Source organism: Quercus robur, chromosome 8 (genome assembly GCF_932294415.1).
Source record: "Quercus robur chromosome 8, dhQueRobu3.1, whole genome shotgun sequence".
NCBI lineage: Eukaryota > Viridiplantae > Streptophyta > Magnoliopsida > Fagales > Fagaceae > Quercus > Quercus robur.
In genome coordinates, this window is record NC_065541.1 from 36,602,970 (window position 1) to 36,630,161 (window position 27,192).

General features: G+C 38.8%; 1 protein-coding gene and 1 pseudogene across 2 annotated transcripts in view; both read left to right on the top strand.

Annotated features, from left to right (window-relative positions):
• The window catches only part of LOC126695372 (peroxidase 3-like), a 65,215-nt gene extending 39,005 nt beyond the window's left edge, over positions 1 to 26,210 (top strand). The window contains exons 2-5 of one of the 2 annotated variants that reach the window (XM_050392092.1): positions 23,211 to 23,365; positions 23,526 to 23,717; positions 25,344 to 25,506; positions 25,604 to 26,210. In XM_050392092.1, the coding sequence (XP_050248049.1) occupies positions 23,339 to 23,365; positions 23,526 to 23,717; positions 25,344 to 25,506; positions 25,604 to 26,019 (798 nt within the window). In that variant the 5' untranslated portion in view covers positions 23,211 to 23,338 and the 3' untranslated portion in view covers positions 26,020 to 26,210. Of the gene's footprint in view, positions 1 to 23,062; positions 23,366 to 23,525; positions 23,718 to 25,343; positions 25,507 to 25,603 lie in introns of those variants that run through there. The other variant, XM_050392091.1, reaches the window with a different exon arrangement.
• On the top strand, positions 5,955 to 9,147 carry LOC126695374 (peroxidase 3-like; annotated as a pseudogene).
• Positions 26,211 to 27,192: the final 982 nt, after the last annotated feature.

Here is a 27,192-nt window from a genome sequence, read left to right on the forward strand (position 1 = left end):
ACTGATACTTTTCTTTAGCGAAACGGAAGGGCCTACACTTCGACGAATGCTTAGCACAACACTCGTACAACTAGTGCTGCAAAATAGTACTATGAACAGAGGAGGTGACTATGTGGCAGGAGCCTACGTGGCTCTCATCGCTCCGCAAGATGTCTAGTTAAACATACAAATGTCCCAAGAACATAAGAGCCAATGGCAGACTTACCCCAATAGAAATCTTGATAGCTAAACGGAAATATAAAGGTTTCACGGTGTAATGGGGGTGAGACCCAAAAACAAACTTACAAAGCCAAAAAACAACAAAGGGCGCATGATGGGCAGCCACAGAGAATTTAGAAGAAGAACTAACCCAATACGACAACTTGGCATTCCCGCTCATCCCTTTCTTCAACTCAGCCTCCACGGCCTCTTCCTCCGAAAAAAGCTCTAAGGTGGCAGGATCAATGTCGCCAAGGATGGGCAAGAGTAATTGGTTGGATGCATCTTCTAAGGTCATGGTGACCTCACCACAGGAGAAGAAGAAGGTATAAGTGGTGGTACACCATCGACGGACCAAATGATAGAGGTTGAAGAGGTCTCGAAAGTTGGATAAGCAACGGGATGAAACGATGGCCTTCAAAACACCAGCCTATTATAACAACCCCATGAAGCCAGTGTCGGATAACTCATTGTCCACCCACTCCCTCCAACCCAAGGCGGTACCCGATCCAAACTTAAAATGAATAGGCATGGGGAGTGAAATGCCCTGGCGAATGACAAGATCGGGGATCGAGGAGGCCAATGGGGCCTAAGAAACGTCTGTATTTCATCGGCAAAGAGCGAGCCACACACGGCCCGACGGCGGCGGTGCATAATCGCAAGGAATCTTTTGGAAATGAGGATGGATGTCATACCAGGGATCAATAAGTGGAGCGCACTCGCTGTCCGAGGCACGTTGCGCTTCTTCCTCGTCGAAATGGTCCGACTCAGAGTACACGACCTTCTCGCCTACATCACATGAAGCGGGAGGATCGGAGATAACCTCTTTTCCTTTACGGTGGGAGGAGCTTTGGCTTTTCGCCGGAGTCATGGTACAGGAATTTGATCGAAGAAAACGGATGGGGATGTTTGAGGAAGAGGAAGTGGTGAAGAAAAGGAAAACGGAGAGAGAGTTTTGGAAAGGAAGAAGGAGTTTGTGTTTGGATTACGAAGGGATTCCCTCTTAAATACCCAAGTCATTAATGCCTACACGAAAGGAGGCGATGGGTCAGCCATCAGAAAGAGGATGAAATTAATGAAACGACAGCTGTGTTTCAAAATAACTGCTTAACTGAGAAATTCGAAGAGACAACACTGTTCACGGCAAATATATATATATGTGTGTGTGTGTGTGTGTGTGTGTGTGTGTGTGAATATGTATGTATGTGTAAGGTAGGGACCACTGTTTAAAAAGCCCGCGAAGGAAAAGAAGATGGAAAGACAGAAAGGGCAGGGAAGTCTTTTATTCACATATGAACCGCAGGAATGCTTCATATGGGGCTAAATATTGATGACCATTTTGGGAGTCCAAGTGAAAAGGAAAAGCCCAGCAACGCGAATAGAAAAGAGTTGGTAAATAGATAGAAAACCCATTAGGCCCAAACAGCATGAATAATGGATAACAGGCCCATGTGATAAACAAATGGGCCTTGAGGGGGGTAAATGGGCTTAAAGGAGCCTGGAAAGAGAAAAAAAAAAAAGCAAACCATGGGCAATATATGATGTGAAAAAGTGAGAATGGGCCACGACAGGCCCAAAGTAATGAAAGCAAAGAAAGTAAGGGGTTAATGGCAAGCCCATGAGCCCCAAGGATAAGGGATAATGCAATTGGGCCAGGGAAGTCTAAAAAACTCAGTAAAATTCCATGGGAATGCAAAGTTAAGAAAAGGGCCAAGGAAGCCCAAGGAAAGCAAATGAGCCAGTAACGCCCAAAAGAAAATAAATGGGACACAGGAGCTCGCCAGTGATGTTATATTGGGAGAAGAATAAACGGCAAGCCTAAAGAGGCCCAGCAGGATTGAGGCAAACAACTTCGCAGTAGGAATGATTGAGTGGCATGGAAGGAGATGGTTGCAGAAAAAAGGGTGGGCTGAAGAAAGGCAAAGCCCACCGTCAAGCAAGGCCCAACCCCTAAGTGGGGCAAGCCATAAAAAAAAGGGGAACCAGAAAATAGTCAAAAACGGATGGCAAACTGTGCAGGCCAACCACGGCAAATGCATGAACAGCAGGCAGATTTTGGACATACATGGAAGAGAGGCACGCGCAAGGCCCAGACCTCACCAGCTTGTACCTAGCCAATACAGGACACGATGAGGTCATAGGTTAGAGGTAAGAGGGAATGGTTTGGCGGTAAGGAGAGAGGAAAAACCTATTATGAGGTTCTTGCTCGGACTCTTTTAGGGGAAATGTCCTGCTGGGATGACATACCACCCAAAAGAAGCAAAGCTGAGTTGGAACTACTAGGTGCATGCCATGAGGGACAGGGAGAGAGAAGACACCCACACCATAGTAGGGAAGGGTGCCACGGCAGACAAACAAACAAAATAGTTTTCTTTTGTCTGGTGATGGGGAGTGGCACACAAACGGACCAGTGGTGGTCAGCAAGTACACCCAGATCAGACAAATGTGGTTAAGGGCTAAAATAGTAAAATCCGGTCACGGCAGCAGGCACTATAAAAAGAGGCCCTTGTCATGTACAAGGGACGACATGAGCACCACGATAGAGGAACTTGAAAAATCGGGGAATAGAAAACAAGGATTGAGAAAAAAGAAAAGAAAGAAAAAAGATAAGAAATGGGAATATTAAAAGAGAAAGAAAGAAAAAAATAGAGAGTTAGAGCGGCAGGCATGCACCAATAGGTTGATTCCCTCTTTCCCTCTCGAAGTCCTGCTCTCTGCCAGAAACAAAGAATTCTCTTGTACACCAGCCATTCAGGTCTGTTTCCCTCAAAGTGATTAATTTCTACAGCAGGATTTTCCCTGGGAGATTATTCACGTTGAGAAGAGACGTTCTTCCCTCTCTGATTTTGGTCCTGCGGATCAGATTTGATCTGATTTCTTTCTTCTTTTAATTAACCCATATACTACCCATTTATTCCCTTTATTTTCTTTAAAAAAGTAATTGTTGTTAAACTGTGATTATCTTTTCTTGATTAAAGATTATCTTTTCACTTTAATTAAGAAGTCAAAGTACTTTCTTTTATCTTATTATTATCATATTTGTCTGCCACGACTCATCTAAAACAGTTCTGTCTGCCGTAAGCGTGCTCTTGGTGAACGAGGCATAGTTTGCGCACAAGCCAGACCAAATTGAGTTGCAGTTGAATCGGTCTCAACTCCCTTACTCAGAATATTTGGGCCCAGTACCGCAGGAGGCAGCCTAACCCGATATAACCAAAAAGGCCCACCACAGTGAGTAACATTTATATAATTGAGAAAAGAAAATAAAAATCAAGGTCTAACTAGGGATGGACTGTTACAACTTACAACACCAAATATGGCTATGGCCCCTTTGGAAATTTTTTTTTTAAAAAAAAATGATATATTAATATATACGATTTAAAAAATGTTGGGACAACAATAAATACCTAGTCCCCAAAGAATCCAAAAAATTAAATTTGCCATCTTCACCATCACCCTCCCCCCCTGCCCCCCCCAACAACCCCCAAAAAATACTAGCAAAACAAAACAAAAATTTTATCACAAAATAAAAATAAAAATAAAAATCCCATCAACCCACGAAAGTGCAAATGACTTATGAGTTATGATTGTTTGTTTCACATGACAATTTTTTTAAAAATATTATTTAAAATTAGAAGAGAAGTTTGACTCTTTAGGATTTAGATGCTACCATATTGTCTAGTTGTGCTTAAAAGATTGTTTAGTTAATGGAGTTGAAGTTACTAAATTCTGAGGAGTTTGTATCAAGTTATGCCTAACTGCTTCGCCTATAGTTCCTCTAATCATATTTTCTAAACGAAACAGAGACACTCCGAATTGATCTTGTAAGAGATCCGCTACAGACTGGTATTTCTTTGTTTGTTTTCATTAGCAGCATGACTTTTCAATTTAGCATCGTTAATTGTTAGATTACTTTTAGCTTAACTTTGAATCCTCAATAGTCACATGAATCTTTTTTGAGACCACTTTTCTCTAAAACCCTCCAAACACTTTGTGCATAAAGATGTGCCAGTTGAACTACAAAACTTTTGGCAAAGTCATATAAATCTTTTAAAGTCGATGATATTTTTCTATTAGTAACTAAATAAGTTTTATCTATAAGACTTCACATATCATGAAAATTACTATTGAAAATAGAACTTCACCGTTATGAGTATAATATAATTCAACATTCAATTTTTTTTTTTTTTTTTAATTGTGCCATTAGTTGGTACAAGCTAGAAAATTAATAGACTACCAACTTGTTTATGGAGTGGTTATATTTGAACTTACTATTTCAATTCATACCATGACTATTGAATATGCATTCAATCATAAATATCATCAAAATTATGTTTCACAACAAAATGAAAAATGATTTTCGATCGGGATCTTTAATCTTGTATAATGAAAAGAAAATGCTATGAAGTTTAGTATAAAGTTAATAATAGAGGGATTTAAAAGAACATTGAGTTTCATTTTGAATAATTATATATAATGAGTTGAAATGTATCAAGAAAACCATTTTTTATGTTTTTTTATTGATATTTTGTTAATACTGAATATATGCTAATTTTATTTTTCATTTATTTATTTATTTTTAAATTTTGAGATATTTTTAAATTCCTGAATGGGTAATATTTTTTAACAAGTTTTGGATCGTTAAAGAAAAATTTTGGCTTTATCTTTATACTAGGCCCAAGCCGAAGACATGTCTGGGCTTGAGCTGATTTAAAAGCCTTAAACTTCATATGAAGTGTACTTTTCTTTTCATCTGTTTCTTCGGTCCATGGTCATTTTCAGCTTAGGCTGCACAATAACTGGGCCTCCCGGCTATCCACTCATCTAGTCCAATCATTAATAGGCTCCAAGACCCATCAAAAGAAACATTTTCATCTGTTTCTTTAGTTATTTTCCTTTCGGTAAAAAGAAGAAGAAAAAAAAAAAGACTCCCCTTCCATCAAAATCTAATTTCTACTAAGTCCAAAACTCTCTCTCTCTCTCTCTCTCTCTCTCTCGAATGGATCAAATCAGCAGCGTGGTGGTATAGTTGTGATGCAAGGTACTTTGATCTAGTTTGTGGAGGTGGTGGAGCTCCAATCTAGTTTGTGAAGTTGGTCGAGCTTCGACCTGGTTAGTACGAGATGGCGTAGCACTCAGTGGTTCTCTCTTTGTAACCTTACTTTTGGTTTAAATTTCTTGAAATTTATGCAAAACTCATACCATGTGGATGGCAGAAGGTACCCAATATAATAATAGGTTAGGAAAGTAGACAGCTCATCAGTTGTAGGAGTGGGTGAGTATTTTTTTTTTTTTTCTCTCTTTTTTGTCTTTGTGTATATAAATTTTAGTCCTTAGAGCGATATATTAATTTGCTTTATCTACCAAATCCATGTTCTTATGCTAGCCAACGGTAAAAATTGTTAAAAAATTGTCCCTATTATACACATTCAAATTCATGTTATAAATTATACCTAAAGCAACCAATGATTCTAATTTTAAATGTTACCGTTTAGAAAAAATATATATTCAATCAATACGTGCCTTAAGGCCCTAACTTAGGGACATACTATTCTTGTCGTATAAGGGGGCAGCCCTAACAAATCATATTATTCAATAGCCAATTGTATATAAAGTATGATAAAGTTTTACCCAGAGCACATGTTGGTTAGCTATGTGAATCGGCTTTGTTCAACTTGCTTCTTATATATAGGCTGTGGGCCACAGGCCCTGTAGCTAAAGGTTATAACTCTCCCCCTTAACATTATGGTTTCCAAATTATAAGTACATTTTTGCTTCCTCTCCTCTAAAGAAGTTCTTTTGACATAAATCTTTTCCAAATATAGTAACTCAGACTTGAAAATGGGGGGGATAAGATGTTTTGGGATAGCAATATTAGTTCTTATAGGATTTCTAGGCTCAACACAAGCTCAACTGCAGTTGGGTTTTTACTCTAAGAACTGCCCAAAATGCTCCATCATTGGCAGCTGCCCTCATAAGGATGCACTTCCATGACTGCTTTGTCAGGGTTTGTGTCAACTCTTTTATCTTCTCACATGAACTTTTTTCCACACCGCTTTTCTTAGCTCATTCTTAATGAGTGTTTTCCTATATATGAATGTAAAGATATTGCCTCTTTTGGTTGTAGTTACTAACAGAGAAGTTCTTGTTTTTGCCTCTTTTTCAGGGGTGTGATGCATCTTTGCTTCTGAACTCAACCTCAAATAACCAAGCGGAAAAGGTTGCTACTCCAAATCTGACAATCAGAGGTTTTGACTTCATTGACAGAGTGAAGAGCCTAGTTGAAGCTGAATGTCCTGGCATAGTTTCTTGTGCAGATATCATTGCTTTGGTTGCAAGAGATTCTATTGTGGCCACGGTGAGAACTCAAAACAATTTTATTCTAGCTCTATTCCTGCATGGCTGCATATATATACCTAACTTTTTCACCACAAATTTTATAATTTCTGAGTTGATCAACCATGAGTGATCAACTCAGCTATGTCTACTGTGTACTACTCACAGTTGACCAACTCCACAATTATTAAATTTATAGGGAAAAAAAAATTGTCTTAACTCATATTTTTTATTTTTAATATATATATATATACACACAAAATCTAAAGGGTGGCGAGGGGGACCTCCCCAAAGAAATGTCAGGCAACCATGTGTGAGTGTCGATTTTGCCACATTACATATATCGGAGCAACCATATCATATGGTTATTTACCAAAAAAACCATATCATATGGTCCATATGTTCATATAAGTACAAAATATATTTTCGTCTTTTTACAACTAAATTAAAGTTTAATGGGTCCCAAATAAGGTAACATTACGGTTGACCTTATCTACACAAATAATGTTACGGTTTACCTGTTCATCAAAAAAAAAAAAAAATGTTACGATTTACCTCTTTCCGCCCAATTCAACAATACGGTTTACCTCTCTGCTTTCACTGAAATTTTTTTTTCACTTGTTAAGAATATGTTTGAATACTGCTTATTTTACTAAAATTGAAAACGTATTGTTGAATGTACTGTAAATAAAAATAAAAATAAAAATTAGTTGAAATAATACAACGAAATTCATGAATAGTAACAAAAATAAACTGAATAGTAAAATAATTTTAATTTTTCATTGGTATCCAAATACACACTAATTTGTTAAGTTGATATTAATCTTATTTGGACCAATCATTGAATCATTTTATTGTTTATCATTTACAACTTGCCACTAAAGTGATTGTAAAAGATTTTGTGAAAAAAACTATTAGATTTATTATTTTTGAAACATATACTTGTGGTCAATTGTGATATATACTTGTGAAAAAAAAAATTCACAAGATATATACTTGATATCCTTAGTGTTTACAATAATGATCTTCGTATGATTGAATAATAATACATCCTTCAGGGCTTTTTCTATATAAAAAATTAAAAAAAGAAAAAAGAAAAAAACATATATACTGGTGAAAAAAAAAATCTTTTCTTTTCTATATTTTAATACTATGAAATATATTTATTTTGTTATTAATATTGATTAATATTTTTTAGATTAATTTTAGTTTCAATCATGGTTTCCTTAAATTGGAATCATGGCTTAACCATTGTTTTTAGAAAAACTAATAGGGTAATTACACCCTTGAGATTTTACAAGATAACACCATCTAAATGTTTCATGAGATGATACATTTCTCCTGAGGTTTGTATAAATGTAACATTTAAGTTTCCATTGAAAAAATATATTTTTTAAAAATCATATTAATTTATACATGCCTTAAGGAAGGACAATCTTTCATCCACAAATCCTCAAATATTAAAGGTGAAGAGTTATTTCACCTATAATTTGGATAAGAATCTTTCAAAAAAAATAGAATATATTGTTAGTAAAATCACAATTTGAGGGAATATGAACTTAGTTCTTGCATTTATACAAAACTCAGAGTGCCATTCTTCCACAAATCCGAAGAAATAAAAGTGCCGTTTTGATAAAGAATGATGGTATTTTAAAAAAATAAAACCATAATTATCTTTCTTTTTATGAGTAAGGGAATGGACCATTTTTACTAGTTTCTATGTTATGTTTTGGACAGGGAGGTCCATTTTGGAGAGTCCCAACTGGTCGAAGAGATGGGACAATCTCTAATAGGTCAGAAGCCTTGAGCAACATCCCACCTCCAACTGGAAACTTCTCCACTCTACAGACACTATTTTCCAACGTGGGTCTTAACTTAACTGACCTGGTCTTGCTCTCAGGTAAGATAAGCATTGTAATTTCCTGGCACTTGTTTCTGTCATATACTAAATTAATCTATATTGATACTAATACATCATATTAATCAATTTTTTTCAGGTGCTCACACCATTGGTGTGTCTCATTGTTCATCATTTTCAGCCCGTCTGTATAATTTCACTGGTGTGGGTGATCAGGACCCAGCTCTAGACTCTGAATATGCTGCCAATCTCAAGGCAAAAAAGTGTACAAATCCTAATGATAATACCACAATAGTTGAGATGGACCCTGGAAGTCGCAAAACATTTGACCTTAGCTACTACTCACATCTACTTAAAAGAGGAGGTCTGTTCCAATCCGATTCTGCTTTAACTACAAACCCCACAACTAAGGCTTTCGTCACCCAACTACTTCAAGGACCAATTCAAAATTTCTATGATGAACTTGCCAAGTCCATGGAGAAAATGGGCCGTATCAATGTTAAGACTGGGTCAACCGGTGAGATTAGGAAGCAATGTGCAGTAGTGAATAGCTAGAATTCTTTTTTTTTTCGTTCTTTCTATAATTTGGTGGATTAAATTTCATGGTTTTTGTACCGTGCTAGTTTGAAATTGTTTGTTGTGGTTTTGTTGTATTAATTTGTTGTGTGAATAAATGGACAGTAGATGGATCGGACCAGTATTTTTCCGCTACGTAAACAGAGAAATAAAGGACTGTAGACCCCCCTCTCACTTTCCTTTGGGTTTTCAATATATTCTGACTAAACAGAGAAATAAAGGACTATAGATCCCCCTCACTTTCCCTTGGTTTTTCAATATATTCTGAATAAAGGATTGTAGACCCACCCTTCCCTTGTTATTTCAACGTTGAATTGTTCTTTGTCCAAATGCTTTAAATTTTAGATTCCTCGAAATATTCCTTGATGCTCCCAACAAATTATATAGGACATATTTTGTAGAAATTGTAACTTTTACCCCCTGTAGCATTGCTTGGTTCCTTCTAAAACCCCTTTCTTCTTTCTGATTTTATAGTAGAGGCGTGCTCACGTAATAAGAATTCCCTTTATAAAAAAAAAAAAACATGCCAAAGAGCAATTCTTAATTAACACACCTTATTCGTTATGTCACACTTTTTAATTTCTTAATTGTCTATTCTATGTCAGCATGCCATATGAGTACATTTTTTTTTTCTCTTTTTTGTCTTTGTGTATATAAATTTTATTCCTTGGAGCTATATGCTAATTTGCTTTATCTACCAAATCCATGTTCTTATGCTAGCCACCGGTAAAATTGTTAAAAAATTGTCCCTATTATATACATTCAAATCATGTTATAAACTATACCTAAAGCAACCTATGATTTCTAATTTTACACGTTACCGTTTAGAAAAAAAAAATATTCAATCAATACATGCCTTAAGGCCCTAACTTAGGAACTTACTATTCTTGTCGTATAAGGGGGCAGCCTAACAAATCATATTATTTAATAGCCAATCTATATATATAATTGTGGGAGCTAGTTAATCAATAATTATTAAAACCGTGTTAACTGGGCCTGTGGCCCATCCGATGACGTTAAACTATCCGAGGAGGCCCACATAAGGTTATAAGGGGAACCAAATGAAAAGAGGAGTAGATATCACATGAGATGGGTCCAGTATTCGTCCGAGGACAAAATCGTTCTCGGCAATATGTGTCCGAGGACGACCTGAACGCCGTATTGTCACAAACACACTTCAAAGTTGCATTATCACTAAAGGTGGGACATGGGGCCAAGGGTAAGAAAGAAATGATAAACAAATATCTTTAACAACTGCTGCCTCCGTATTAATTGCCTCTCAACCAACTCTCTGGCCGCATTAATGTGGAGGTGATGCCTGAACAGTGAGAAAGTAGCCTTACAACTGCTGCTGGAAGGTTCCAGGAAGTGTTGGATGGGACAGGAAGGGATCCCCCGAATCCAACCTACACGTGTGTGGTGAAGATGACACCAAGAGGACAGTATATAACATAGAAGAATGCATTGAGAGAAGGGATCGGAACTTCTAAACAATTGATGCTTAGAAGAAAATCTTACGAAATAAAGAACTTAGCTTGTTTCAAGGGTAAATTGATAGTAATATTTGTATTAATCCATCTAGAAATGTTAAATTTAATCGTTTTCCTTTTGAAGTTAATCTAGTTCTTTTATATCCACACTTTGCAAATTTATTGTTTGGGCCTTTAGTGTTCGAACCCAATACGAGTTTGGGATCGATACAAATTGAGTCCTTACAATTAGCGCCGTCTGTGGGAAAGCTTGATTTAAATTAAAAGGAATCTGGTTCAACGTTCATGATGGAGGAAGCAGGTCCACATCACTACGCAGTAGGACCACACCAAGTAGATGCCAACCCACACCAAGCAGAGTCAAGAGGTTCTCAGCATGGTAATCCGCACCGGAGTCTCGAATGGAGAGAAGGCCGTGAGGGGAGTGTGCGCACAACTCATACCACCAAAAGTCACTCTTGTGGGAAGAGTCATGTTTCCCATGCAAAGAATGACAGGGACCTGCAACATGAAATTGACAAGTTGAAAAGAGAGTTGCGCCACGCCAGGTGAGGACGTTCCCAGCCTAGCTCCGAACCATCATCCAAGGAGACGGATGGAGCTAGTTATAGGCGGAGATCCAGAACTCCGCCTAGTGAGACTTTTTCCTATGAAGAGGAGCACAACCGTTGACACAGGCGCAAAAGCCCGCCTAGCAGGGGCTTAAGGAACAACGCCATGAGCAAAGCGTTAAGTCAAGTCTCCAAATCACCCTTCACAAGGAATATAGAAGACGCGATTCTTCCTCGGCGATTCCATCAACCTACATTCACCCTATATGACGGTCGGATAGACCCAGTAGAACACGTTAGCCATTTTAGCCAAAAGATGGCTCTCTACTCTAGAGATGAGGCCTTGATGTGCAAGGTCTTTCCATCAAGTTTGGGTCCGGTGACGATGAGATGGTTTAACGATTTAAGGGCCAACTCTATTTAGTCCTTCAAAAAGCTTACCTGGGCTTTTGGCGCTCGCTTTATCACTTGCAGTAGAGTTCCTCGACCTTTGGGATCCTTGCTGTCTATGTCCATGCGAGAGGGCGAGACTCTCAAAACTTATTCAGATAGATACTGGGAAGTGTTTAATGAAATAGAGGGAGAGCATGATGATGTGGCTATAAGTACTTTCAAGGCTGATCTTCCAGCCGAGCACGACTTAAGGAAATCTCTAACTGGTAAACCTGTTACCAGTGTACACCAATTGATGGATAAGATTGACAAATACAGAAGAGTAGAAGAAGACCAATTTCAGGGAAAAGGAAAGGCTAAGGTAATCCCTCAGGAGAGGAGGGATTTTAGGTCGGACCATTACAATAGTAACCGACCTTGGAAAGACTTCGGTGGGCAATCAGGATCTGCTAATACCCAGGTGGTTAATGCAGTGTTTCAAGAGCCAGTGTAGCAGGTATTGGAGAAGATAAAGAATGAGCCCTTTTTTAAATGGCCAAACAAGATGGCAGGAGAGCCTAAAAGACGCAACCCGAACCTTTATTGCCACTATCATCAGGATCATGGGCACACGACGGAAGATTGCAGGAATTTATGGGACCATTTGGAGCATCTAGTCCAAGAGGGGAAATTGAAGCAACTCTTGCATCATTCCAGTGGTAGGGTAGGGTAGGGTAGGCAGGCTCAGAGATGCGTGGAGACGCTTCTTCAAGACTCCCCCTTGGCACAATAAACGTTATTTTTGCCGCCCTAGGGAGGACTGGATCTTGTCCTTCTAGGGTACTGTCGGTCTTCCGACCTCCGGCTGAGGATCATTGCTAAGCGTCAAAAAGAGCTAGGGTGGACATCCCCCTGATTTTGGGCTATTCGGATGAGGACAAGGTTGGAACCATATAGCCCCATGATGATGCTCTGGTGGTCACGCTGAGAATTGGTGGGTACGATGTAAAAAGAGTGATGATTGATCAAGGTAGTGTTGTTGATATAATGTACCTAGATTTGTATAAAGGGCTAGGTTTGAAGCCTGAGGACTTGGCAGCCTACAGTTCCCCTCTGGTGAGTTTTGAGGGAAGGATGGTCGTTCCAAAAGGACAGATCAGACTACCCGTGCTAACCGGTATGGATGTGGTGGAGGTGGACTTCATTATTGTAGATGTTTTCTCTCCATACACAGCTATTATGGGCAGACCTTGGCTTCATACCCTGGGAGCAATCTCATCTACTCTACATCAGAAAGTGAAGTACCCATCTAGAGGCCAAGTATTGGAGATAGTGGGAAGCCAGGTTGCAGCTCCATGGTGCCTGGTAGCGGCTATACAACATCGGCCAGAGGCAGAGACCTCGGCTACCGCTGATAATGGATTATAGCAATTAAAACCCCCAGCATTACCCTTAGATGGACCAGCCAACGAGGTAAAGTGTGAAGATTTGGAGAGGGTAATTGTTGCTGATGATCCGGAAAGATTTTTCCAGGTTGGGGCTAAACTGCCTTTGCAACAGAAAGAGCGATTGCTGGAATTCCTTAGAGAAAATGTAGATGTGTACGCATGGAGCCCATATGAAGCCCCAGGTGTAGATCCGAATTTCATTTGTCATCAACTCAACGTGAATCCTTCCGTTATTCCAAAAAGACAGCCACCTTGACGACCATCAAAAAGCACGCCAAAGCTGTCAGAAGTGAGGTGGCCAAGCTCAAGTAGGCTGGGGCTATCAAAGAAGTTTTTTACCCTCAATAGTTAGCCAATACGATGGTGGTAAAGAAGAAAATAGGAAAGTGGCGAGTGTGCATGGACTTCACGGACCTCAATAAGGCTTGTCCCAAGGATCCTTTTCCTATGCCGAAGATAGACCAGTTGGTGTATGCAACCGTTGGTCATCCTCGGATGAGTTTCTTGGATGCCTTTCAAGGATATCACCAAATACCGCTAGCACTGGACGATCAAGAGAAGACGATTTTTGTCACCCCTATTGGAAACTATCATTATAAAGTGATGCCCTTTGGTTTGAAAAATGCAGGATCTACCTATCAACGGATGATGACTAAAATGTTCGAACCACAACTGGGCAGAAACATTGAAGTCTATATCAATGATATGATAGTAAAGAGTAAAGTGGTGTCCGAGCATGTGGAAGATCTTATGAACATATTTGGAATACTGAGAAAGCATAAGCTACATTTGAATGCTTCAAAATGTTCCTTTGGTGTAGGCTCCGGGAGATTCTTGGGATGCATGATGACTCATAGAGGAATTGAAGTGAACCCAGATCAGATTAAGGCCATCAATGATTTACAAGCACCTCGGAATCCGAAAGAGGTGCAGAAATTGACTGGAATGACTGCTGCTTTGAACCGATTTATCTCCAAGTCGACCGAGAGGTGTCGTCCCTTTTTCCTTCTACTGCATAAGTGGAAAGGATTTGAATGGACCGAGAAGTGTGCTGTGGCGTTTCAGCAGTTGAAGGAGTACCTATCCAGGCCGCCTATCATGTCTAGTCCTGAGGTGGATGAGGTCATGTTTGCTTATCTGGCAGTTGCCCCTCATACAGTTAGTTTTGTCTTAATACAAGAGGACAGCGGCGTCCAAAGACTAGTTTATTACGTAAGTAAGTCCCTTCATGAAGCCAAGGTGAGATACTTATCATTGGAAAAGGCCATCTTGGCGGTGGTCCATGCAACACGCAAACTTCCACATTACTTTCAGGCCCATACTGTGGTTATTTTAACTCTGCTACCTCTCAAGTCCATACTTAGAAGTGTAGATTATATCGGGAGAATTGCTAAGTGGGGCACAATCCTCGATACTTTCGACATCAAGTATATGCCTCGCACCTCTGTGAAAGGTCAAGTCCTCGCCAATCTAGTAGCCGAATTCACCGAATGTCCAGAAGAAGCTAACATGAAGCAAGGTGACATGGATGAAAAGTTGGTTGGTTTGATCTCCACACAAGGCGGTTCCTCCTGGAGAATATATGTGGACGGAGCAGCAAACCAACGGGGGCAGTATTGGGGCTAGTTTTGATATCCCCTGAAAAGATCATCATTGAGAAGTCCTTGAGGTTGGGATTCTTGGCTACTAACAACGAAGCAGAATATGAAGCTTTGTTGATGGGAATGAGTATGGTCCAGAAAGTGGGTGGAAAGGTCATAGAATTATTCTCGGATTCAAGATTGATAGTCGGCCAAGTGAAAGGAGAACTGGAAGCCCGAGATCCAAGAATGCAGGGATATTTGAGTCAAGTTAGGCGTATGCAAACGAAATTTGAATCTTTTGAGTTGTCGCATATCCCTCGAGGTGAAAATACTCACACCGATTCCCTGGCAACCCTTGCCACCTCTTTAGCACGGAGTTTTTCTTGGGTGATAATCGTTGAAGATTTGTGTACCCCCACCCCACTAGGAAATGACGTACGTCAGGTTCATCAAATCAATCTAGCGCCGAGCTGGATGGATCCCATATTGAAATTCCTCGAAAGTGACACTTTGCCCGAAGAGAAAATAGAAGCTGAGAAAATACGGAGGCAAGCTCCTCGTTTTTGGTTGTCCGAGGACAAAAAGTTATACAAACGGTCTTTTTCTAGGCTGTACCTACTTTGTATACATCCCGAGATGTCAGAGTCACTCCTAGAGGAGCTGCATGAAGGCATTTGTGGAAGTCATACGGGGGGAAGGTCCCTATCACACCGGGCCATTACTCAAGGATATTGGTGGCCAAATATGTAGAAGGAAGCGCAGGAGTATGTTACAAAATGTGACCAGTGTCAAAGGTTTGCTCCAAACATCCACCAGCCTAGAGGAATTCTTATCCCTCTATCCAGCCCTTGGCCTTTTGCTCAATGGGGGCTAGATATTGTCGGCCCTTTTCCTAAAGTCTTAGGAAACAAAAAGTATCTGCTGGTCGGCACGGATTATTTTACTAAATGGGTCGAAGCTAAACATTTGGCTAACATCAGAGACGTAGATGTTAAGAGGTTTATCTGAAAGAATATTGTTACACGATTTGGAACTCCGCGCACTCTTGTCTTGGATAACGGCCTCCAATTCGATAGTAAGGCCTTCAGGCAATACTATTCAGACCTAGGTATAAAGAATAGATATTCCACTCCAGCCTATCCTCAAGGGAATGGGCAAGCTGAAGCTGTTAACAAGGTAATAGTCAATGGACTTAAGAGGAGACTAGATGATGCAAAAAGGAAAATTGGTGGAGGAATTGCCACATGTTCTTTAGACCTATCGAACAACGCCTTGAAGATCAACAGGAGAAACTCCTTTTTCCATGACCTATGGAGCCGAGGCCGTCATCCCTCTGGAAACTGAATTCCCAACGTTAAGGACTAGTACATTTTCCTCGGACAGTAACGATGGGCTGTTAGGAAAAAGTTTAGACTTGATCGAAGAGTGAAGGGAGAATGCAATGGTCCAATTGGCTTACTACCAGCATAAACTCAAGTAAGGCTATGATACTAATGTAAAGTTGAGACCGTTAGCGGTAGGAGATCTGGTGCTGAGGAAAGTTTTGGGAACCACCAAGAATCCAACTTGGGGAAAATTGGGGCATAATTGGGAAGGGCCTGTTATCTGGAAAACCTAGATGAAAAAGCTGTACTCCATCCTTGGAATGTAAACAATCTCAAGAGGTATTATTATTAATAAAAGTAATCTAGTTTGGATTTCTTTTAATTTATGCTGATCATGCATCTTGTGTTTCCACATCTAATGACATCTTATAAAGTATTAAACAGAAACTAGGTCCTCAAACCACAAGCTTAGTGGAAATTAATACCTTATGGCATCTTATGAAGTATTAAACAGAAACTAAGTTAGGTCAGGTCCTCGAACCACAAGCTTAGTGGAAATTAATACCCTATGGCATCTTACGAAGTATTAAACAGAAACTAAGTTATGTCAGGTCCTCGGACCACAAGTTTAGTGGAAATTAATACCCTATGAAATCTATTGGGTTACTAAGTGGGTTCTATAGAAACTAATACAGCCTCTCGCTATTAAAATGCTAGTGCCACTTGGGCTTATGCATTCCAGAATAACAAATTCTCAAATATCATCCTAAGATCACAGGGTTTTTAATTATCTATTGAAGATATAAACCCCAATAAGCCTATGAACATCATCTAATGTATAACTGAAGTACTTTAGACCCAACTTTATCCAACTTTTGAACATTCCCTTAAGTTTCAATTTACTAGAAGGAATGCATATGTATCCAAAATGTCTCCCTGAGATCTCATAGTGTTAATGTTTATCACCCATTTTAACCGCCAACTATTAATGTGTATAAGTTATTTTTTCTCTTGCAAATGAAAGACAGTCAAGATGAATCCATTCAAACTAAGATAACAGAGCAAACAAGTACAAAAATAAGATAAAACGGCAACAACAATAAGCAAATAGACATAAAATCCTTACAAAAGTCCTAATCAAATTGTAAAATAAGTCCTATTTTTTCAATTTAATTTGGAGCTTGGGAGCTTGGTTAGTTGATTTATCTACCTCCGAGGTAGTGACTCCCTCTTTGTCCTTAGTAGCCCCCCCAGTTGGCATGATTGTGGAAGCCAAATCCTGTTGAAAGCCTTGAGAGGCTACCTCTGCCTCAGAAGCTACTGCAGTCTTGTCCAAGGAGGCTTCTGGAGGGGCATTAGTCTCTTTAGCTGGTTCTGGTTGGCCAGGGGGAGGAAGATTTTGAGGCAAAACCTCCTGATTAGGATTAGTGGTTGAGGGAATGTCTTCGGCTTGACTGGATGGAGGATTCGAGGCGCGGATTGGTGTAGGATAAAACACATTCTCTGCCTTCCTTAACTCGGATGAAGCATCAACCCCAGCTCGGTTAAGGGTTTCATTCTAGGTTTGGGCGCAGTAAATGCAGCACACCATTGGCACCTCTGCCCTTAGAGTCTCCTCCATCTTAGCCACCCCGAGGTCGTAACCTTTCTGTTCGGCCTCATTCGTTTCCTGTTCGGCCTCAACCTTTGCCCTCTTGGCTTCCTCCCTGGATTTTTCAGCTTACTCCCTTAATTTTTGGGTTTCCTCCAAGTGCTTTTTCAGGACTGCCACTTGCTCCCGGGCAGCCTTAAATTCTTCATTTGCTTCGCGCAAGCGCTTTCTCTAGTCCTCGGCTTGCTTTTGGAAGCCTTCCAAGGCTGAGTCAGCGCTTTTGCGAGCTTGCTCCTCAGCAATTAATTTCTTCTTCGTGTCCGCCAAGTCTTGCTTGGATATTGTTAAAGTTTGTACAGTCGACGCCCATCTTTTCCTTTCATCTTCTAACTGGTTGTAACAGTTATTGAGCATCTCATCCAATCTAAAAGTATTTTGGATAACCTAAAAGGAAGAAATTAACACTATAGTCAGTAAAGAGTACACATCAGTGAGTAATGATCGCAAAAGGAAAAAGAAGAGAGTTAGCACTATACCATTCCCAAATATCTTTTGTTGTTAAGGATGAGTTCATTCTTCCTTGCATTTTTTATTTCGGCCATGTCCTTTGGGAGTAACAAAGCCTCCTCTAAAGGCAAGGCTATGTGGCACCCAATGCCACCGCTGAAGTCCCTAATAGATGCATCATCTCATAGGGGCTCCCCACCGTGCATGGGTGTTGGCAGCTAGGCTTGTGGCTCAAGAGGTTGAGTGTCAGACCTTTCCTAGCCACGCTGAAGAGTATGGCTAATCTTCTGCTGCTTTGCAGCTCGTTGGGCTTCTTCTTCACGGGTCGGACGCGACTTTCCTGTATCTACTACATCTTTCACTTTCTGCTCCTTACACCTTTTCAATTTGGCAGCATCAGCTCTGACTGGCTGGGGAGGTTAATGAGAAGGATGATGAGGAGCGGGAGGAGGAGACCTGGTGGGAAAAGGAGGAATCTGGGATTGCTTTTCCCGGTACACTCTTCCCAGGGTAATTCTCTATCAGCTCCATTAGACTTTTCTGGGGTTTCTTTTGTACTCCCATCTCGTCAAGAGCTTCCTCGGAGTGTGTAGTTTGATTAAAAATCCCAAAATCGTCCGAGGAGTCTGAGAGTTCTACAATTTCCTCTGGACTTTCTTCTTCTTCTTCCTCTTTTTCTTCTTCTTCCTCTTTCCTGAGGGCAAGCTAGGATGAAGAGGCTCCTGTTGAGATAGCGGCAAAAAAAAAAGGACTTAGTGCAGGAGGTGTCCTTAGGAAGTGGAACACCTTCTGGAATGACGAACACCTGGTAGGCAACACTAATATGTTGAAGCTAAGGATCGCGGGCTCTGGTCACGCACTTCGGCGCTTGGAAAGCAAACGAGAGGAGGGTGTATCCGAGGATTAAATGGGCTACCCGGAGTTGGCCGTCAGCTTCGTTCACGTATATCTCGGCTTTCAATACCCTATCCAAACTTGCTTTCAATACGTCTATGTGCAAATCATTGAATTGAAATGAAACGTCAATAGGGATAAGAATACTGAGACTCAAAACAAAAACAAAAAAGGGGAAAATATATATGTATAAACCGAACATTATGAATCCATGTCTACATTCCCACCTGGTTCTCCTTCCTCCATGGGGCATGGCAGACCATCATGCCATTCCCCAGAAAAGATAAGGAAATCCTCCTTTAAGTTCTTGTTTGAAGTGGGAAGGCACTGAATTAGCCTCACCGCGAGATACCTCGACTTGAGATAATATCTCTGCCCCTTCAAATGGTGGAGGTTGTATACCCAATTCACGTCATGATGGGTCAGGTTTAGGTCCATTCTCTCATTCAAGGCTTCTATACTTCCCAAGACCCTAAACATGTTTAGGGCACACTGAGTTGGGGATAAACTAAAGAACCTAAGGTAGTTCCTAGTAATAGTACCCATGGGGATGGTCATCCCGCCTTCTACAAAGGCAATCATGGGAATAACCACTTCCCCTATTCTTCTAGCACCGGCCCATTCCCCCTGGGCTGCGTACCTCATACCCACTGTTGAGGGGATCTTATACCTAGCGCGGAAACTTCTCATACCTTCCTCAGACTCAACCAGATATCGAAACTTACCCTCTTTCCCCATTTTCCTAAAGGGTTTCGTAGAGAAATTAACAAGTTTAAGATGAAAGCTGAAAAGGTTTTAAGAAGACTTACAGGTTTGAAAGAGGGTCCTCGGACAAGATTTTAGTATTTGTAGATGCCTAGGAAAACGACGAAAAAGGAGAAAGATAGGTTCAGTGTATGAGCTTTAGAATTGTGTGATCGCTGAAGGTAAGAAAGAGAATTGATTTGAAAACTCCTTTATAGTCATGCAGAGGTTATGAGCGGGAAAGTTCCTACTCACAAAACGAGACAGACCCTCCACCGTTTGATTTACATCTTACCGCTGAACGTGGGGGACAGGGGCGTCGCCAAAATTTAATGCTGCCGCGCTCAGGACGCTGAAGCGTCAGGAGCATGCCCAAAACATAAAAAGATATGGGTTTATGACATCAAAATCAACCTTTTTCTTCCGAGGAGTCGAAAAGCAAGATTTTGAGGGGCTATTGTGGGGGCCAGTTAATCAATAATTATTAAAACCGTGTTAACTGGGCCTGTGGCCCATCCAAGGACGTTAAACTATTCGAGGAGACCCACATAAGGTTATAAGGGGAACCAAATGGAAAGAGGAGTAGATATCACATGAGATGGGTCCAGTATTCGTCCGCGGACAAAATCGTTCTCGGCAATATGTGTCCGAGGACGACCTGAACGCCGTATTGTCATAAACACGCTTCAAAGTTGCATTACCACTAAAGGTTGGACATAGGGCTAAGGGTAAGATAGAAAAGATAAACAAATATCTTTAACAACTGCTGCATCCGCATTAATTGCCTCTCAACCAACTCTCTGGCCGCATTAATGTGGAGGTGATGCCTGAACAGTGATGAAGTAGTCTTATAGCTGCTGGTTGAAGGTTCCAGGAAGTGTTGGATGGGACAGGAAGGGATCCCTCGAATCCAACCTACACGTGTGTGGTGAAGATGACACCAAGAGGGCAGTATATAACATGGAAGAATGCATTGAGAGAGGGGATCAGAACTTCTAAACAATTGATGCTTAGAAGAAAACCTTACGAAATAAAGAACTTAGCTTGTTTCAAGGGTAAATTGATAGTTGTACGGCACCGAGATTCCAAAGCCCATATTGGCCTTGGGCCCAGACCCATCTAGGCCCCGGGCCCAAGCCCATACCGGCTTTGGGCACAGGCCCAGCAGAAAGGTCCAGTTACCTTATGCCCTTCTTGAAACTGCCTTAGAGTAAAAACAAGTTTTGGGTATTGAGTTCCCAGAGTTGACCGGTTAAGCTTTCCCGGTCAAGCGTATGAGTCATGTCCGGGAAAATCATGATATGCACGGGAAATTGAGTTGCCGAACATAATCGGTCAAAATGGAACCAAGTTCCAAGATCATAAATGCTGCACCGCCCTTTCACCTAAACACCCACTTTAACCAAATAATATTGGACCTTCAGTAGCACTAACGGTGACTGTAATCATAATCTCCCCACTAACCTTGGCTATAAATAGAAAAAGGTTGGGAGAAGAAGGGGTTCAGAAAATTTGAGAGAAAACAGTCAAGTGAGGTGAATATCAATTGGGCGTTGCTTTGAGTCTCTCTGCCGAGAACGACTCATAGTAGGAAATCCTCTAACCCACTACAAATAAATTGTGAGCCCAAGTGAACTAAGGCCCAGAAGGCTTATACTTGGTTCTTACAATAGTAATATTTGTATTAATCCATCTAGAAATGTTAAATTTAATCGTTTTCCTTCTGAAGTTAATCTAGTTCTTTTATATCCACGCTCTATAAATTTATTGTTTGGGCCTTTAGTGTTCGAACCCAATACGAGTTTGGGATCGATACAAATTGAGTCCTTACAATAATAATAGGTAAAGTTAAGAGAAAATCTAATTAGATTTTAAATTGAAATTCAATTAGAGTTTAATTTTGCGTCACGTGTCCCATCTAATTTAAATTTTTAAATATTTGTGCCAAATGAGTTAATTCAATGTAATAATTGGATTTTAATTAAGGTTTAATTTTGCACCATGTGTCTCATCTAATCTAAGTTTTTTAAATTTTGTGCCAAATGAGTTAATTTAATGTAAAAAAATGGGAAGTCCAATATAAGTAAATCATAAAAAATAAAAAATAAAAATAAAAATAAAAAAACATGATTTTTGAATAATTTTATATTTATGAACTTTTTTTTTAATAACTAAAAACAATTTGAGTTTATAAGTCATTTATGTAATATATCATAATTATGTATGGTTCATTACTAACTATGTAATATATATATATATATATATATACATATGCAGCCCATGCCCAAGATGTATGGGATCTTGGACCTGTGAGCCCTGTACAATAAATTTGTAGAGGGTGGGTCAAAAAGCTAGGTCTCAATGCATGGATAACAGTTAATATGGTGTTTATCACAGTCAGGCAAGGATAAACTGAGTTTATCAAAGAAGGTTGGCCCTCGGCACAGTCCGAGGAGCTTTTTCTAGTGCCTCTTGAGTGATGGGGGTTTCAGCCCCCTTTTATATTAGTTTCCTTCCTCCCGATTTGAGTTCCTAGTGCTGATATTTGTCCCATCAACCCTTCCTCCAAGTTGTTAGGAGTGGTTATAAAGGCAGAAAAACATGGCTATGTCAGGTACAAGGCACTAAATGCAATAATAGCAGCTTTTCCCTTAGATATTTCTATTCTTTCCATTGTCCTTTTCTGTTTTAGTACTTTTCCTATTTCATGGAGTGACCCGGAGTGCCACTCTCTGTGATAGACCGTTCCCTTTGTCCTCGGTCATACCTGGCCGAGGAGGAATTCTTCCCATGGTCGAGGAGGAGTCCTTCCTTGGACTGGGCCCTTGGCCCAACGTCTATATTGGTATGGGCTCCCCGGTCCGTTACCCCCACAATATATATATATATATGTATATATTAACTTTTTATAACCAAAGTTTAGAGAAAATTAAATTTGAATCAAAATTAGATTTTGTTTTTGTTAGCTTTCCATATAAATTAAATTGTTTAGATTTTTTGTTTTTTTTTTTTTTTTTTTTTTTTAGTAAACTAATGAGCATTTTTTTTTTGTAATGTTTCTATTCAGATAATTTGTATGAAAAGATATTGAATGTAACAAACTGTAATTGAGATGAACGACCTCATGCACCTATTCCAATTCAATTTAGGAGATACTATTTAACCAATTTATTATTTTATTTTGTGTTTTATTTGGTAGAATTTCACTGACCATAATTGTGAATTAATATTGTATTTGTAGTATCTAATAGTGATCTTCAAAATTATATGTAATAGCAATGTAATGAGAAATTTGGCGTAAATGAAAATTATAAGGAAAAACTATATTAGTATCTCTAAATGTCTTAGTCGAATTATGTAATATATATTTAATAATCCAAACTAACATCAACAGCATTACTACAATTTATCATTTCCATGTGTAAGTATGGGTTACATTCTAGTGGTATATAAAGTATGATAAAGTTTTGCCTAGAGCCCATGTTGGTTCGCCAGGTGAATCTACTTTGGTCAACTTGCTTCTTATCTATAGCTGTGGGCCAAAGGCCCTGTAGCTAAAGGTTATAAATCTCCCCCTCAACACCTTATGGTTTCCAAATTATAAGCACATTTTTGCTTCCTCTCCTCTAAAGAAGTTCTTTTGACATACATCGTTTCCAAATATAGTAACTCAGACTTGACAATGGAGGGGATAAGATGTTTTGGGATAGCAATCTTAGTTCTTTTAGGATTTCTAGGCTCAACACAAGCTCAACTGCAGTTGGGTTTTTACTCTAAGAACTGCCCAAAAGCTGAGAAGATTATTCAAGACTTTGTTAACCAGCACATCCACAATGCTCCATCATTGGCAGCTGCCCTCTTAAGGATGCACTTCCATGACTGCTTTGTCAGGGTTTGTGTCAACTCTTTTATCTTCTCACATGAACTTTTTTTCCACACTGCTTTTCTTAGCTTATTCTTCATGAGTGTTTTACTATATATGAATGTAAAGATATTGCCTCTTTTGGTTGTAGTTACTAACAGAGAAGTTCATGTTTCTGCCTCTTATTCAGGGGTGTGATGCATCTTTGCTTCTGAACTCAACCTCAAATAACCAAGCGGAAAAGGTTGCTATTCCAAATCTTTCAGTCAGAGGTTTTGACTTCATTGACAGAGTTAAGAGCCTAGTTGAAGCTGAATGTCCTGGCATAGTTTCTTGTGCAGATATCATTGCTATGGTTGCAAGAGATTCTATTGTCGCCACAGTGAGAACTCAAAACAATTTTATTCTAGCTCTATCCTGCATATATACATAACTTTTTCGCTACAAATTTTATAATTTCTGAGTTGATCAACCATGATCAACTCAGCTATGTCTACTGTGTACTATTCACAGTTGACCAACTCCACAATTATAAAATTTATAGGAAAAAAAAAAATTGTGTCTTTAGCCAACGGGCGAGCCAAGGGTGGCGAGAGCCCAAAAACTGATTTTATATATATATAAACACACAATATCTAAAGAGTAATAAACAATTTTGCTCTGATATATGTCACGCAACCATATATAAAAAATCTAAAGGGTGGCGAGGGGTACCTCCCCAAAAAAATGTCAGGCAACCATGTTTGAGGCTCGATTTGCCACCTTACATATATCAGAGCAACCATATGTTCATATAAGTACAAAATATATTTTCGTCCTTTCACAACTACATTAAAGTTTAATGGGTCCCACTTCAATCTCATAGTTTTTTTTTTTTTTTTTTTTTTTTTTTTTTTTTTTTTTTTTTTTTTTTAATATAAGATAGAATTCTATTCTAATCTAATCTAAATATATATGTATATGAAACTCTCTCCTAGAAACTTGAACTCCGGTCCTTACGCCCCACACCTCACAAGCACTTATACTTGTGGAGTGACCACCACACCAAGGGTGTGCGGTGGTCATAGTTTTGTGCTTCGACACGCTTTCACTGTTTTAATGGTTTACCTCTCTCTGCCCAATTCAAAGATAAATAATGTTATCTTATCTACACAAATTTTTTTACAACAAATTTCATAAAAGTTGACAATTTTTTTTTTTTTACATCTATTGAGTTGTTAAGTTGATATTAATCTTATTTGGACCAATCATTCAATCATTTTATTGTTTATCATTTACAACTTGTCACTAAAGTGATTGTAAAAGATTTTGTGAAAAAAACTATTAGATTTATTATTTTTGAAACACATACTTGTAGTCAATTGTGATATATACCTGTGAAAAAAATATATATACTTGTGAAAAAAAAAAAAAAACTTTTGTTTTCTATATCTTAATACTGTGAAATATATTTAATGTGCTATAAATATTTTTTAGATTAATTTTAGTTTCAATCTTGGTTTCCTTAAATTGAAATCATGGTTCTACCATTGTCTTTAGAAAAAACTAATAGGGTAATTACACCCTTGAGATTTTACAAGATAACACCCTCTAAATGTTTCATGAGATGATACTTTCCTCTTGAGGTTTGTATAAATGTAACATTTAAGTTTCTATTGAAAAAATATATTTAAAAAAAAAAATCATATTAATTTATACATGCCTTAAGAAAAGACCGTCATTCATCCACAAATATTAAAAATGGAGAGTTATTTCGTCCATAATTTGAATAAGAATCTTTCATAAAAATGGAATATATTGTTAGTAAAATCAAAATTTGAGAGAATATGAACTTAGTTGTTGCATTTATACAAAACTCGAGAGTGCCATTCTTCCACAAATCCGAAGAAATAAAAGTGCCGTTTTGATAAAGAATGATGGTATTTTAAAAAAATAAAACCATAATCTTTCTTTTTATGAGTAAGGAAATGGACCATTTTTACTAGTCTCTATGTTATGTTTTGGACAGGGAGGTCCATTTTGGAGAGTCCCAACTGGTCGAAGAGATGGGACAATCTCTAATACGTCAGAAGTCTTGAGCAACCTCCCACCTCCAACTGGAAACTTCTCCACTCTTCAGACACTATTTTCCAACGTGGGTCTTAACTTAATTGACCTGGTCTTGCTCTCAGGTAAGCTAAGCATTGTAATTTCCTGGCACTTGTTTCTGTCATATACTAAATTAATCTATATTGATACTACTACATCATATTAATCAATTTTTTTCAGGTGCTCACGCCATTGGTGTGTCTCATTGTTCATCATTTTCATACCGCCTGTATAATTTCACTGGTGTGGGTGATCAGGACCCAGCTCTAGACCCTGAATATGCTGCCAATCTCAAGGCAAAAAAGTGCACAAATCCTAATGATAATACCACAATAGTTGAGATGGACCCTGGAAGTCGCAAAACATTTGACCTTAGCTACTACTCACTTCTACTTAAAAGACGAGGTCTGTTCGAATCCGATAATGCTTTAGCTTCGAACCCCACAACTAGGACTTTCGTCACCCAACTACTTCAAGGACCAATTCAAAATTTCTATGATGAATTTGCCAAGTCCATGGAGAAAATGGGTCGTACCAATGTTAAGACCGGGTCAACCGGTGAGATTAGGAAGCAATGTGCAGTAGTGAATAGCTAGAATCTTTTTTTTTTTCGTTCTTTCTTTAATTTGATGGATTAAATTTCATGGTTTTGGTACCATGCTAGTTTGAAATTGTTTGTTGTGGTTTTGTTATATTAATTTGTTGTGCGAATAAATGTAGTGCTTCATTGTAGTTTTCCTTTCTTTACTTTCTTGTAAGAAAACCAAATAAAAGAGAGTTTATGATAGGTGGAGCTCCTTCTCTAAAATCTCAAATTGAACCAGTATACTTGTGTCATTCTCGTTTCATTTTCTTTGAAACTGGCTCTATTCTATTCTCAAGCACTCTGCAAACGCTTCTTTTTCTTATTTTTGGCTGTTGTGGATTATTAATCATTTATGAAAACTATAGGTCTGTTTGGATATCGCTTATTGTTAAAAACTAAAAATACTGTAACAAAATAATTTTTAAATATGTGAATAGTGGCCTAGAACTCAGTTTTAAAGTTGTTTTTACTGAAAAAGTACGGGTCCCGTAAACAGTGCATAGGACCAACAAAAATTAAACGCAAACGTACAGTGCCAACCGAAAAATGCTATCCAAACTAAGTCTATATAGTGTAAACATTGGCTTATAATTTGAAAAATTCTACATAATAAAAGCAAAATGCTACATCGATCTATAATTTGAAAAATGTGACATGTACCAACTAATAAAGCACACACCAAAGTCATGGCCATGCAAATTTTGTATAATTCAATACAAGTTTTTGTGTATGTGATGCTAAAACTTGCTAACATCGTTTTCACTTCATTTACTAGATCGATATCCTACACAAGAAATTATAGGAAACTATCATAATCATAAGCCAGAAAGACGTTGACTAGTAATGCCGGTACGCTAACAGCATGTGATTTTAAACGGCAGCAAACTCATGCAAGCCTGAAGGCAAGTTGCGACTACAAAGTATAAACAACTATTCTCTATAGGCAATAGCGCGTCTTTTGTTCTGGCGGCAAGTCACTATTTCACAAGCTTGTCATCGATGGCAGAACTGGGTTTTTTTTTTTTTTTTTTTAAGAAGAAAATTAAGGGAATCAATTAATCAGTGAACGACACACACTTTGCCAAACACTTTATATTATTATAATGTACATATTTGTCAACTTGTTAGATTACATCCACAGCCGGCTTTATCGTATAAGCAAGAGAGACAATTGCCTAAGGCC